The sequence below is a fragment of the Eurypyga helias genome, unplaced genomic scaffold (assembly GCF_000690775.1).
Source record: "Eurypyga helias isolate BGI_N326 unplaced genomic scaffold, ASM69077v1 scaffold13958, whole genome shotgun sequence".
NCBI lineage: Eukaryota > Metazoa > Chordata > Aves > Eurypygiformes > Eurypygidae > Eurypyga > Eurypyga helias.
Window position 1 is genome coordinate 12,743 of NW_010268970.1, and position 15,109 is coordinate 27,851.

The following is a 15,109-nucleotide window of genomic DNA, read 5'->3' on the forward strand; positions in this document are numbered from 1 at the left end:
GAATGCTAGCAGTTGGGGATGACCTGGAGTTCAGCTGTGAGGGAGAGACAGGATTTTCTGTGCTTGCTCATGCCACCCAGGAGCTGCGGTGTCCCGTACCGCTTCTGGCTGCAACGCCAGCTGCTCTGCTCGGGCCGACGTTCCGTCAGCGCTCCCCTGCGTTTCTTTTGCAGGATGAAACAAACACGGAGCAATGCCGCCCTGACTTAAACTACTTGTTCTACGTGAAACAAATCTGTCCACGTCTCCCAGGTGACCCACCCAGGAACCCACTGGGGCGGTAGATAGCGACGATCTGTGCTTCTGCAGAATGTATGTCAGACCTCAGTGGGCAGCTCAGGGAACCCCAACATTTCTAAGCTACACTTAGACTAAGCTAAGTCTTAAAAGTAAGTCCAGTAATTCCAAAGGATTCTAGAAACAGCCTCCACCCTGCCACTCACTTGGATCTAAGCACAGGCCTCGGCCCATCGCTCTGTCTCCCGCCACACCTCTGAAGAGCGGGCCCCTTCCTCGGATTCCTTACCGCGCCTGCGCACGCACTTGTTCCTGATTTTTAATACAAAGCCAAGGACCACGAATGTGGCTCCAACACCCCCTCACAGCAGAATCTGAAACCCGTCGCTGCTCCGTTCACAAGCCGCTAGCACGTGGTGCCGACGGCACGTGGGGGAAGCGGGTGCCGGAGCGCGAGGCCTGAGGCTGGAGCCACCCGCTGGACGCCGCGTTGGCGCTGCTCCTGGTTCCGCACGGAGCGGGTTACGGCATCTCGCCGGGCTGCGTGGGACCCAAGCTGGGGACAAGCTGCCTTCAGCGGGCCTCTGGCTTTACTCGGTGCCTGGGCGTGCACAGAAGCCAAGTGCGGGGCTGCAGGGGCTGACGTCAGCACATTCTGCTGATATACTTTCTCAGTGTTTTAGGAATAGCTGAAAGACTGTTTTTAGCAAATAATTCTCTGAGAAGGGAAAAGCCAGCTGTAATGCAAAATTCTCTGCTTGGAAAGCAGCAGCAGGAGGGGATTGTGTCTGCAGCTGCTGCATCTGCGCAGACTTTCGGTGTTCGCACGCAATGGCAGTAACTCGCTCGTCCCCAGGGGCTGTGGCTTTGCCCTGAAGGATCCAGGCACTGTCCCACGACGGGTAAGCGACGTTTGTCACCAGCTTTCCTGGCTTGGGCAAACGCTGCCCCGGTCCCCAGATAGTGGGATTGCTGATGATGATGCTACAGACTCCAGACGCGGGGCTGGAGCTTCTTTGTATTTTGGAAAACACGGGGCATTTTCAGAAGAGTCTTTTCTTAGTCATCTGTGTTACTAGATACCGAGGCAGGAGCCAGCTGCGGCAAGTCAGAAAGATCGCTGAATGTCACATTGAATTAGGAGGTGCTTGAGTCGGAAGAAAAAAACCCGGCTTTGACACACCTTCCGTGCTGCGCTTGCAGTGGCTCACTGGTGCTTGGGCTGGTTCCCACTTCCTCCTTCCTAAAATAAGCTCTATTTATTTTTATCTTAATGGGTGAGGGCTGCAGTTCCAAAGCAGAGCTAATGGTCTCGAGGGCATCCTTTAAGTCTGAACAGAGCTTTGACTCATTTTTATGGGGGCTTTTGGAGAGGGACAATCACTCTCTGAAGGCTGCTTACAGAGTTCCAAACGCCTTTTAGGCAGGGCAATAAAAATTATTCAAATCACCAGTCCACACTAAGCCAGGAGGCCTGTGGGGTAGAAAAAATGCGTTTTCCCTCCCATTAGTGTCTCTAAAAAACCCCAAAGCACCAACACGCGTCTTTGAAGAAGGGTACACTCGTTGCCGTTGCCCGCTGCGATGGGAAGGCTGCGGTTGAGGCTGCCTCCGGCCTCGGGGTGAACTGCAGCTATTTTGGTATTTGCTGTCGTTCTGTTTGGTGGCAAAGTCGTCACTGCAAGGTTGGTGTCCTTAACTGTAAAATGCGTCAGCACTCGGCGAACGAGGGAAAACCCTTCCCCGCTGCTGCAGTCCCATCCTGCCACCCCAGGGCAGGAGCCAGCCATCGCCCACCTTCAGGGCTGGTGCACGGAGGTGGTGGAACTGCGATGGCACCTCTCCCTGTGGGTGCTGGACGATGCACCTTTCCCTGCCCGCACCAGCCATGCACTCCCCAATGTGTCAGCCCGAGCCAGCCCCCCACGCCGCAGCAACGAGCCACCGTCCCCAACGTCGGCGGTGAAGCCACGTTCGTGGCGGCAGGAGGCTTTGGCTAAAACGCAGCACGGGCAGGACACGTCACTGGAACGTCTGGTTACGTCTCTGGGAACGCTCCCTTCAATGCCTACCTGAAACAACGGGAACCGAGTCTCCGGAGCGGTGCTTCCCTGTGAGCAGGCAGTTCATTTATTTAACAACATGTGCTGCCAAACATGCTCTCCAGCAGAGCTGTCTGGGGCCCGGGTGAGCTCAGCTCCACGCTGCAGCACAGACATATTTTCCATCTGCCTGGCAGGCGCCTCCCAGCGCTGCCGAACTAGGTCAGGCTCTGGCTGCCTTCAGCATGCCGTGGATTCAGGCACAAAGTCATAGAGTTGTCATGTCCGACCTTGGCAGTGTTGTGCTAACCCAGCACTGCCAACTCCAGCACTAAACCATGTCCCTGAGCACCACAGCTACGTGGCTTTAAATCCCTCCAGGGATGGTGACTCCACCGCTGCCCGGAGCAGCCGGTTCCAATCCCTGACAGCCCTTTCTGTGAAGGAGTTTTCCCTAATATCCAGCCTAAACCTCCCCTGGTGCAACTTGAGACCATTCCCTCCTGTCCCATCACTTGTCACTTGGGAGAAGAGACCAATCCTGCCCCTCTGCACCCTCCTTTCAGGAAGTTGTAGAGAGCAATAAGGTATCCCTGAGCCTCCTCTGGGCTGAACAGCCCCAGCTCCCACAGCTGCTCCTCGCAGGAATTGTGCTCCAGCCCCTTCCCCAGCTCCGTTCCCTTCTTTGGACATGCTGCAGCCCATCAACATCTTGCAGTGAGGTGCCCAAAACTGAACACAGTGTTCAGGGTGCAGCTTCCCAAGTACAGGAGGATGATCCCTTCCCTAGTCCTGCTGACCACACTGGTCCCGCTGCCGGCCAGGATGCCGCTGGCCACCTGGGCATGCTGCTGACTCATTTTCAGCTGCCTGTCAACCAACACCCCCAGGTCCTTTTCTGCTGGGCACTTTTCCAGCCACTGGTAACGGCGGCTTCCCCAGTCACACCTCGACCTCCCCAGCAGGACTGCATCGGCTCATCCCTGCCCCATTCCGCACCTACCCCAAAGCCCCGGTGCCCCAGCACAGCTGCCGTGGGGCAGGTTTGGGATAAGCTTAAGGGCTTTTTCTTCTCAACACTGTTAAGAGTCTGTGGTTTCCCAGGCCAATCCGACTGGCACCCTGGCAAAGCCCGTGGGAAGTTTTCATCCGGCTTCATAAAAGCGTGAGGCAGGACCTGTGCACACACGGCGCCTCGAGCCTTTGGCTGACTCCAGCTCCACAGACGGGTGGGAGAGGCTCTCCGAGATCTGCATTCCTACAACCCTTATGGAAACGGGCAAAAAGTGAGCATTCATATCTGACCGATCACCAGAGCTGCCCCAGGGGCAAGCGGCTCTCAGAGCCCGGATCTGGAGGTGTCTCCCCCTGCGCTCACCCCAATGCCAGGGGGCAGTGGGGCCAGGGGCAGCTCCCCACGGGCACGCCAGAACTCTGCAGCCATGTGGAAGCTTTGCTGAAACAGCCCCCACCTCAGGGAAATCTAAGGTGATGACTGCGTGGGTTTGGGGTGGTGGTGGTTCTGGAGATGGTTCAATGGCAAGGAACGTCGCAGGGTGTCAGGGAGCTGGGGGCCAGGCTCCTCTGAATGAGCTCTGTGGGACCATCAGCACAGCACAAAACCAGCACAGTGCTTCCTCAGCCAAACGCTCCCACCCCTCCTGGAGCAGCTGAACTGATTACAGCTCACACAGCAAACTGCATACGTCCTTCATGGCTATGTTATATCCATTCCCACCGCGTTCCAACAGTAAATGCAAGGAAAAGCTTAAAAACAACTCCAGAACAGCTCTGACAGGGTTGAATTCTGGCGGAATAAGGAATAATACTTCCAGAATACTCCCAATCAGCTGATCATCTGCACCAAACAGAAAGCATTTCCTGGCTGGACAGCAGCAGCGTAGGATCTGGAGCCGTGCCGGCAAGCACATGCCTGTCCCAGGCTCCACAGAGGATCCCGGCCGGGAAAGAGCAGGAATCGTGCACCCACTAGCAGGACCCACAGGCAGCAACCAGGATCACCAGTGACCCACCCTGTGCGGGCAACAACAGCCCATGGCCATCCCCCCTGCCCTCCCGGTAGGGCGACCTGTCCCCCGTAACCTCCCACACTGCCAGCCCAGGCACACGGGGACAGGGTCTGTGACCCAGTCGTTCTGCTGGGCTCTGTGTTCCAGTCGCCTCGCAGCTCCCGCTCCTATTCCGACACTCCTCGCTGCTCCCTTAAAAACGTGAATCTGGTTCATACCGAGCCCGGCAGCATCACAGAGCATCCTGCAAAGCGGGAGGGAGGGAAGGGAGGAGCGAGGTCAGGGAACTCTACAGTGCCCCTTTGTCTCGTGCCCTCTGCGACTCCTGGGGGACCATCAGGGAACGCTGCCCTTGGTCAGATATTTTGAGAGTTGGAAGGCATTTGCAAGTCCAGGGTTTCCCAGGCTGGTATCAGCACTGCTCAGAGTTGTGACACCATGACTTGCTGCAGCAGAGAAAGAGAAGGGACAAGGTTTTCCCATGACTCCACACACCGGTGTTGGCACAGCGAGCTGTTCATCCCGTGACCGCCCAACTCCGGCTTCAGCCACCGCTTCCAGGGTTACTGCCTCACCTCAAGCAATTGCTAGGGGCTTGTAATTACTCTGCAAGCTTAAAACAAAATCCCCACCCTTCCCAAAGACAAAGTTGCTGTGTTTTCTCTCACGTATCCACCTGAAGCAGCACTGAGAGGTGTGTGCAATCTCCTCAAAATTCACACTGGCAAAGCTGCTGCTTCACAACGACGTCCTTTACTTCAGGGCTGGAGAGATCTGCCATTGCCTGCATGTCTGAATTGTTTTAGAAGTGAGTTTCCAGCCTTAGGACAAGATTTCCTTCCTTTGCTAATGCTCCAGGATCAAGTGTCAAAGTTGTTCCCTGGTTCAATCTGTGTTACCCATCCCCTTACAAATTCTGCTCACGCGGGCAGCAGCTACAGCACAGAAACGCAGAATCGGTCAGAAACGACCCAGGTAACTCCTGAGCCTTCCATACGGGACTGCAAGGGAGAGAGAAAGGGAATAGCTCCCCAAGCACCAAGAGCTTTCCAGCCATATGTGCGCAAAGATTTCTTCCCGTGCCACGTGACGGAGGAAGAGGCGCAGACCCATTACACAATAATAAAAATATGCCTTTGGCAACGTTGAGCCAAAACCTGGAGCTGCTGCGGGGACGCTAGCAATCTGCGCAAGGAGGAGGAAAACGTTAATAAAAAAGAAAGGCCGGAGGAGTCGACACTGCGCGCCCCTCAGGTCGCTGCCGCGGGACGGGGCTCGGGCTCTGCGCGTGACAGCCATCGGCGGCAAAACATCTGCTTAACATGGCATAGGTTTCCAGCGCCTGTCAAGCTCCCACTGAAGAGATTAATCCTGGTGAGTAGATTCATTTTTCCTTTTTTTTTTTTTTCTCCTCCCTCCTCTTAACCTTAACTTTGAAAACTGACCAAATAAGGTCTAAATCACTGAGCACTCAGGTTTCCAACGCCTGCCCCTAGGAATTCATACCGGCAGCAGTCGCCAGTTAAATACTCCAGGAAGGAAACATTCCTCATCCTTCTGCTGGGAGCACCCACTTCTCTCAGCAGAAACCACAGCCTCTCCCTTCGCTCCGGTACGGATCAGCAGCTTCTCTAACAGGGCTTTACCTCGGGGCTAGGAAAGCTTTGCCACAGGCATCCCTGCTGCCGAAAGCTGAGCCAGCCACACAGGTTCAGCCAGCGGAGATGCATCACTGTGCTTTCCTGCCTCTGACACGGCTTTGTGCAATAGCAGATAACGGGTCCGTCACATCTGGGGTAACTACTCCACTGGCTGGTGTCAGGAATGAAACGCATCCATCCCAGCTGCCATCACCAGCGGCACACCTCACGTTGTCTAAATCAGCCTCGCGCCCAGGGGCAACCAGGCATGCCGCAGGGCAACCACCAGACCTGAGAATTAGGGTCACGGGGATAATGATTGTTTTGAAGACTAATTAAGATGCTGTGAGGTATGCTGGGAAGTTGTGAAGCAGGAAGATGTTGTTTTGTTTAAGAAAGCCTCAAGTATTGAAGGGAAACAGAGTAGAAAGTGTTCGCTCGTTGCTGGGTGCCCTCTCCGTCTATCTCACCAGCCTTCTCCTCCCTCCCTCCCTGCAGCAATTCCCTCCCAGACTCTCCCCTCTTCTCTCCCCCCACTGCGCTTTTCCTCCCCGTGGGCAGGCACACGTCACCACCGCAAGGCACAGGGCAGCTTTCCTGGCCACAAACCTCCACCTGAGCACTGCATGTGCCACCAAACCGCCCCACGTCTGGCAAACCCTCCGGATTTTCCCTATGACAGGATTTCAGCCCAGCTGCCCTGTAAGCACCAGCAAGTACAACTGACCCTTCGCACCAGGGGCTCACCGTTACAAGCAGAATCTCTTCTTACAGAAACACCTTTTTAATACATACAGATCTATGGAATTGGTCTGGCTTCTCAAGTGTGAAGTGGCTCGGGAAGCTCACCCGCAGCAGGGCTGGGATGAGGCTTGCGGGAGCCACGTGGAGCAGGGATGTTGTGGCAGCCAAAGCTACAGGGGAGGCACAGCAAGAGATGTGTCCCCCCACGCTGCTGCCTGCGAGGCCCCTGCAGCAGCAGCAAGCCCATCCCACGCTGCAGCAGCCAGCAGAAATAGGAGCTGCAGGTCCAGATGGGGGGAGCTGCAAGGAGCCCAGTGAGGACACAGCTAGGGATGGAGGCTCTGAGGTGATGGAGTGATGTGCTATAGCTCCAGCGACAAGGAGTGTGCATAGAAAAGCTCTTAGAGAGCGTGGGCTTGCAGCCCCCCTGCACAGATGCTCCATGTGCTACAGAGGCTCATGGTATGCTCAGGTTTCAGCATGGAGCATCCCACTCAAAGACAGGCTGTTTAGGGCAGCTGGGGGGTCGGGCAGCCCACCCGCTTCAGCATGTCTTGATCCCGAGGAAAGCGAAGCCCCAGCCTCCCCTCCCTGGCTCCTGCGGGAAGGGAGAGCCAGGGGGCAGGGAGAGCCAGGGCACCCGGAGCCCCGGCCAAGGGGCTGAGCTCCAGCGGGGAGAGAAGGACCCACCGAAGCAATGAGCAATGACCACAAAACATCCTAAACCTGAAAGGGGTTGTCACGTAAAGGCCATGGGGCAGCGTAAGAACATCTTATTGAATACATTTTATTACATCACTGTAGCGAAGGCCCTAAACACATGGCACGTTAGGAAGAGAGAAGCCAGTAACTGCTCAGCTCTGCATGTACCACACTGGCATATCAGAGACGCTCTGGTTTTATTGCTTTATTTGCCCTGAGGTATTTTCTATACAGGTGTGTTCCAGCTCTAAGATTCAGCAGAGAACATTTTCTAAATTCATCCCCTTCCTGGTTTGCTTCCTCAGAAGTACTCCCCAAAATTATTGAGCTCAGTGGGGATGCACAGCACACTTACAGACTGCACTGATCTCAGCCTGCAGCAGTAATTTCCATTGATTCAGCTGAAGGACACAGGGAACCACTGTCTCCCAAACCCAGCTGACAGACACATGTCACTCCACCTGTCTGCCTCATCCTTCCACCTCAGGGCCCAGACATTTGCAGCACATTTGGGAGCCTCCCTTCTCTCTTTCTGGGTGGAAGTTTGACCCAGCTATGGTCAGCCACAGCCTACCTCACATCTGGGACCTCCAAGGGTCTTTACTCTAAGACCCTCTACCTCAAACCAACTCTGGGCTGCCTTTGTTCATCAGGTGCCCACCATGAGTAGCACCATCCTGAGCCCAAGGGCTTGGTCTTCTTTGACTGAGCAACCTAGAAAGCACCATTGCTGCTAAGTATTTCAGAAGACATAATTTCAGAGCGATTCAATGGCATATTTTCAAGTGTTGGGAAGAAAAGCATTCTGCGTGCACAAGATCGTGCCCTTCACCAACACGCTGTCACCGAGGGACAGGCACTCCACACGTGAAGGGCTGGTGCACCTCTGCTCTGGCCCAAGCTCAGCACCCACGCACCTGATAACTCACTTGATCAGGCATTGGTTGTGGCCAGAGAGTCTCCAAAACCCTATTAACAAAGACATAAATTAACATGTCATTAGAAAAGTAAGACCTCAGCTGAAACCATGCTGCATAGCCTCCAGTGCCAGGCCTGCCGCCTCTACTGCAGAGAGGAAAGATGTTGCTCTGTTTCTCATTTGCTTTTTGGAGCTCATCGTATGTTCTACATCGAGGAGCAATTTTCCTTTTAAGGTGGAACAGCATGAGGTTTGTTTTCTTTCAAAGAGCTTTCTTTAAGAGGTTATTTATAGATCCTGTGAATGTGGCTGTGCTTTGCATCCCACACGCACTGCTGTTATGTGGGATGAAATGTTCTTGTGGAGCCGTTAATTAACACGGGCTCGAGAGCTGCACCGGAGCGCAGCTCCAGGTAGTCGACTATTCCCCGTCCATCCAAGTACCAGTACCACTAACCTCCCAGCCTCGGGGTATTTTGTTTGCCACTTTTTATTCCATCAGGCCAACTAGCTGGGTTGTCGGAAGGTGACAGAAGTACTGACAGTAAGACACTGAGAGAAGGAGCTGCCCTCCTGCCCTGTGCTCCCACACTTGCCTGGTTCTTCTCTACATGAAGCGGTCTCAGCTTTCTTCCAGGTTATGCTCCACAATGGCATTTTTCCTTGCCACAACCTATTAGTGTTATCCACCTCCAGAAGCTTTTCACTTCTCCTCTGCCCCATTTGAGGTAGTTACTGGGAAGAAGGGATGCAGCTTTCCTTAGGATCTCCCCACTCTGCATGCATTTTAACATTTTCTTTCCCTTTCCGTGAACTGAGAAGCCTCTACTGAACTGTCCACATTAATACTGGTTGGTGATTTCTGTCTCACAAGGCCATGAAACCGACACTTTTCACCAGCAGCAAATAAACTGAGATACAAGAAAAGCAGAAGAGAGCTGAAGAACAAAATGGCTTGGTAGTTGAATCCAGGCCGGAGGTCTGTTTTGCATTTCCCACTCCTCTGCCTGTTCTTAATTATACATATCGCAGGACTGTGGGGCTCCCACTCAGCATTAATACGTAGCATATTGCTCTCTGGATTTGGAGCATGTAATGTGCATTTCCACCCCCTTCAGGAGCCAATACCAGGATGAGAGCGCTAAGACCAACATGAAATTTATACAATACTTTAAGCATCTTATTTCCAGTGCAGGAGTTAAACACAACACAACTGGGGAGATGCTAAAGCCTCCCAGTATTGGACTCAATGCAAAGCAGGACCTTGCCTGACCAAAAGGTCACTGACAGACTGAAAGGTCTGGGACATCCCAGCTCATCTTCTGCATCTGTGTTGAACTACGAATTTCCCTCAGCACCAAAGCTTGAAGAAATATGTGAAAGGCAGTTTGCTTGCTTTTCAATCCTCGCTTATATTCTGTATTTTGTTAGAAGAACTTTGGGATGTGATAAGAAAGCCCTCACAAATGCATGATTCTTGTAAAATATTTAACCCCTAACATCAGAGGAAGCTGTAATATGGGAAAAAACTACATTGCATATCAGTCTTTTCCATCAGAGTGTGCACCTCTTGGCCCAGAGGTAGTGGTTGTATCAGTGATACATGATTAATTCCTTAGGAAAAAAACCCAAACCCAACACTAAATCCTTTGGCTTTAGCTTGACCTCTCCTAATCAAAGAGCTACCAAGCAAAGAGTGAACCAGCCACAGGTTTGTGTGGGGCAGCTTTAGGCTTCGTGTCTCATTTCTCCAAGGTCTACTCCAGCTAGAGAAACTGAAAGACAGAAATTTGGCCACGGGATGCCTTTCATCCCCGCACCAGGTTTTCTCCATGTTCCTACAACTGGAAAAGAGGCCAACTCCCTCAGCCTCTCCCCTCAGACCCAGGCAGTGCCCCCCAGGGACCACCGGCCCTGCAGGGGAGCTGCTGGCCGTGGCCATAACCTCCCACACCGGCAGACCCAAGAGAGGAAAAGGTCCTCAGCCTGAGCACCGGGAGGCCTTCCGTTCTGGGGAGGGGATGGCAGGAGCACCTTTACCCTTGGGTACTCAGAACCTGATACTGTAAGGGAGATTCTCGTTTTTACTATATCAGTAGCCATGTGCAGAACCCAAATTCTATTTTAAATGCTCCTAATACCCAGAGTCGTGGCTGGAGAATGCATGAAGATGAGATCTCATTAATCAACCTGATTTTGAGCTTCTTCTCTAAGCTGCTGATGCATCTGAGCTGTTTCAAGATGCAGTGGAGTTACTCAGGAGTTGCACATGGAACGTAGATCTCTGCAAACAGCTCCATGCGCAGACATCCGAAAGAATATTTTACTGTATAATAACTGCTCTGTATCATTAGCAGGTTCATGGGAATAGCTTTATTCCAGAAAATATTTCTATCACAACCTCCCCATCCAGGAGTGGAGTGAGACAAGCCCAGGAGGCTCAGCCTCCTGCCCCCAGTGAAAGCAGAGCCCAGGGTGCTCCAAAACAGCCCGTGGTGTTTGCTATACCTAAAGCCACGGCTCACTTTACAGAGCCAGGAGACAAACAGCAGCCGGGGTTTCAACAGGTACCTCTTTCCAAGGTGAATGTTAGCACCATTGACCAGAGAGGCAGCTCAGCACTGCGGAGGTTGGCAAACCCCCGGCAGAGGCTGCACGGGGCTGATGGCGGCTGCAGGAGCGGCTGCACCCCGACACCGAGCCCCAGAGTTGGCGGGCATCCAGGCTGCAGGTTGTGCGGCGCTGGGCTGCGGTGAGGAATGGGATGTTCTCAGCTAGCTCAGAGACTCAGTGCGTACTCTCAGGCAAAACGCAGCGAGGACGGCCTCGGCCCAAAGCTTCCACAAGCCCACCTTCTAAATTCAGCCCTGCATCACACCGTGGGTCTCGTGCTTGGTAAGAAACCCAGTGACCAAGTGCAGGGCAGGGTGTGCTGGGGAAGTACCAAACCCTCTCTCCTTCCTCCCCTCCGCTAGCCCGAGCAGCTTGCCTTCTGCACCCCTCTGCCATCGCTACTTGTGTTTTGGGGGAAAGGAGGCCCAGGAAAAAATAAACAAAATGAGGGATGGCCACGTTTATGGACGTAGAGAAGAGAAAGTTTGAAAACAATACCGGTCAGACCTAAAAAACTCCATGAGCCAAATCCCTGAATTCAAGTCACACCAAGACAGTTCCATCACCCTGACAAAAAAAAGCCAAATTATCTCCCATTTTCATGCAAGTCTCTACCACAGACCATCCTGGTGGGGGGACACCCCCATACCCACACATAAGGGCCACAGCCCCATCTCCTTTTCACAGGCTGCACCATGATCTCTGCTGTCCTCCTCCTCTGGACCGTGCCCTGCGTGGCGAACCACATCCTCGGGGGCTTTGCCAAGGGAACGCTGCAGGAGGGTCCTCAGCTGGCCTGCAGCCTGCCGGGACCCCCCGGGCCACCTGGCCCCCCAGGTGCACCTGGGGCTCCGGGGACAGTGGGCAGGATGGGCTTCCCGGGCAAAGATGGCAAGGATGGCAAGGACGGGGATAAAGGCGAGCATGGCGATGAAGGTAAGAGAAAAGCGCTTCTTAACACCAGGGATGAATGTAAAAAGAATAGTGCAACAGCCCAGTTAACAGCAACCTGTCACCCCAGATCTGAGTCCCAGTACAGACACTACCTCATGGGAAGCTCTCCTAGAAGTTTCCACTCTCCCCCCTCCAACATCTACCACTTCTCAGCTCCTGCCAGGCGGGTTCACACTCACGTTATTTTGCCAGTATCTTAAGAATGCTGTATACAATTCCTACTGGCTTCATTTTGCTATGAAGTGAGATTTTCCCTGTTCTGATACGTGCTCTCCAGACAGGATGAAGCCGTGGTCTCTGACTCCTGGTCTCAAGGCAAGGCAGGTGAAAAAACGGAGGACTTGCTCCCCGGAGCGCTCTAGCTGGGTGACAGGCTCTGCTCTGGCCATGCTCAGTCTAAATCAAAGCAACCAACCACCCTTCTTTAACCCCGAGGTGGGGGCTCTCCCTGAGATCCAGCCTTGCCGCCGCATGGCATCAGCACCAGCGGTGGTGAGAACACCGGGACTGCCCGGTGCCACGCCAGAGTGCACTCCTGATCCATCCAGAGCTGCATCTTATTCTCTGCTCCCACCCCCAAACAGGGACTCTGGAGAACAGGTTTAAACCCACAGCTGCTTTGAAATCTCATCTTGCTACAGCAGGTCACGAGACAGGGTACAAAGCCCCATGACTCTGTCCTGGATCAGAAATCCCACAGCCAGCACTGATCTGCTGTTCCAGCATTACTGTGACAGCCCAACTGGCTTCCCATCTCATGGCAGTCCCTGCCCCAGGTCTCTTCAGGTTCATGACTGCTTCATCCCCCAGCGAGGCGGGGCTTTTACTACACACAGACTTTTTTGGGTGGTTGGTTTGTTTTAAACAACAGTTTCACGTTAAATGTAAAAAGAAAAAGAGGTGGGAGATCAAAAGTAATCCACCTGCTTCCAGCCAGGTTCCGAAAGCTTCACAAACCTGTCCCACTCCTGAAAGCCCCAAACATCTAAAGCTTCTTCTTGACCAGCTTTATAAGGAACTACTACTTTTTCATAAGTGAGCCAAGGAATTGAACCAGCCTTTGGTCCTTAAAATGGACCAATGCCCCAGCCCCAGGCGGCATTTCACTGGGATTCTCACCAGCCAGGTTTTCCTCCTAAAGGAAGATGCGCTGCTGTATCGATACAATCCCTTTCTACTTGCCATATCACCTCTTTCACTGACAAATGTGCAAGGTTATTTGTCTTCTAGGTCCGCAAGGCAGAACGGGAAACCCGGGCAAACCAGGACCAAAGGGGAAAGCCGGAGCTGTTGGCAAGGCAGGCCCACGAGGGCCCAAGGGTTTAAAGGGTAATCCTGGAAAAAACGGGGCACCGGGAAAGAAAGGGCCCAAAGGGAGCAAGGGCGAGATCGGGATGCCAGGGCCCTGCACCTGTAATGCCAACAAAGCCAAATCTGCCTTCTCTGTGGCAGTCTCGAAGAGCTACCCAAGGGAAAGGCTGCCCATCAAATTTGACAGGATCCTGATGAATGAGGGAGGACATTACAATGCTTCCAGTGGGAAATTTATATGCAGCATCCCAGGTATTTACTACTTCACTTATGATATCACTTTGGCCAACAAACATCTGGCCATTGGCTTGGTCCACAACGGGCAGTACCGCATCAAGACTTTCGATGCCAACACTGGGAACCATGACGTTGCCTCTGGATCGACCATCCTTTCTCTGAAGCAGGACGATGAGGTATGGCTGCAGATCTTTTACTCAGAACAGAATGGGCTCTTTTATGACCCCTACTGGACAGACAGCTTATTTACTGGCTTCCTGATATATCCTGACCAAGATTATCTCAATGAAATCTAGGATGAGAAACTAGCCTCTGGGAAAAAATGGGAAATTCATGAGACCTCAGTCCAGCAAAGTGTATCCTGGACATGGACACATGTGGGATTATCATATGATTCCACATTTTTGGCAGTAACAGCCTGTGTTGGCTATTTAGATATTTACTGGGTAGCATCAACTAGTCTGCAGGGTACCAGGACGAGTAGGACTCTCCTTTAAACTGCCTCACGAATCTCTGAATCTCAAAGCCACCCGTTATGTTTTCCATGATGATTCCAACACAGCGTGGGCACGTAACTCACATACTGGTGCAGAACATCTTGATTATTATCTTATTATTACAAAGCATCGAAACCAACCCCCAATTCCTGAAAGCTGAGCTCAAGTGCCACTGATGCTGGAGACTGTACCACCATGCCTCCTGCCCTACACCCTATAACAGCAATAATCCTTGTGAATACAGTTACACTTTACCAGCTACTGAAGAGCCAGGAAGTTATCAACTAAAGTTTTAAAAGGAAGAGCAGCTCTCAGCCTCATCAACACAGTCCTAATGAGCAACGGCATCTGGTCTACCCAGGAAATGAGAGAGATCTCATTTTTCAGGTTAGAGGTAAGATTCTTCCTAAAACACAAGCTGTCATGCTGAGCCCCAGCAGTGTTTCTCAGATTTCAGCCTCGACATACCAGTGCTGGAGTCCTGCATCTGGTTTCAGACAAGCACTGGTAAGCTGTGACCAGGGGCTAAACTGGACTCTGTGGGCCCCTGAGCCACGGTGGAGGATGCACGTTACAGATAAGGCTCAACTGCCAAAGCCAGCACGAACCTTCACTCCAGGAACAGATTTGTTAATAGTCCCCTTCCTCCATCCCTGCCAGCTTTTGGTGGAAGGAGGTACTTGTGGCGCTGCTGAGAGCTGCCTCCAGGGCTTGATGCTACAGCTAGACCCTATCTTACTGCTGCTTTGCTTTTGTCATGTTGTGTGTCAGCTGTTACAGACGCTCCAAAATCAATGCTTTGCTTCTACACTGTAGAGAGAAGAGAGAAACACACAAAGTCAAAAGCTGGACTTTTCCTCAGCTGAGCTTTTTGATTATGCTAAGCTGACCTAAGCATTGATTTCCCCTCCCCGATGTCAGCTAATCCAGGGATGTGCTCCAAAATGGTTTGCTTTTCCCAGAGCAGAGAGTTCTGCTATAAAGCCACTCAGTCTGGCGTCCCAGCCCCGGGGTGCCCGACACTCCTGTAGCCGAGGTCTCTGTCGCAGTAGCCAGAGGGAAGGAGTCTCCTCCTCGCCACCAGATGCATCTTCTTGGTTTCCAGTCATACTCCTCATCGCCTCTGTCACTCGGTGAAAACTCTCATGATCTTCCAGTGCCTCTCATTCTCGTATTTAGGCAT

At 52.8% G+C, this 15,109-nt stretch overlaps 1 protein-coding gene across 1 annotated transcript; it reads left to right on the forward strand.

Moving 5' to 3' along the window:
* The first annotated feature begins 11,622 nt into the window (after nt 1-11,622).
* On the forward strand, nt 11,623-13,725 carry C1QTNF2 (C1q and tumor necrosis factor related protein 2). Its single transcript, XM_010157933.1, has 2 exons — nt 11,623-11,863; nt 13,112-13,725. The coding sequence occupies exons 1-2, from the start codon at nt 11,623-11,625 to the stop codon at nt 13,723-13,725; spliced, it is 855 nt and encodes a 284-aa protein (XP_010156235.1).
* Nucleotides 13,726-15,109: the final 1,384 nt, after the last annotated feature.

Coding starts and splice junctions, on each gene's coding strand:
- C1QTNF2 (XM_010157933.1), top strand. CDS start 11,623: ATGATCTCTGCTGTCCTCCTCCTCTGGACCGTGCCCTGCGTGGCGAAC. Junction 11,864..13,111: donor AGGCGAGCATGGCGATGAAG/GTAAGAGAAAAG, acceptor TTTGTCTTCTAG/GTCCGCAAGGCAGAACGGGA.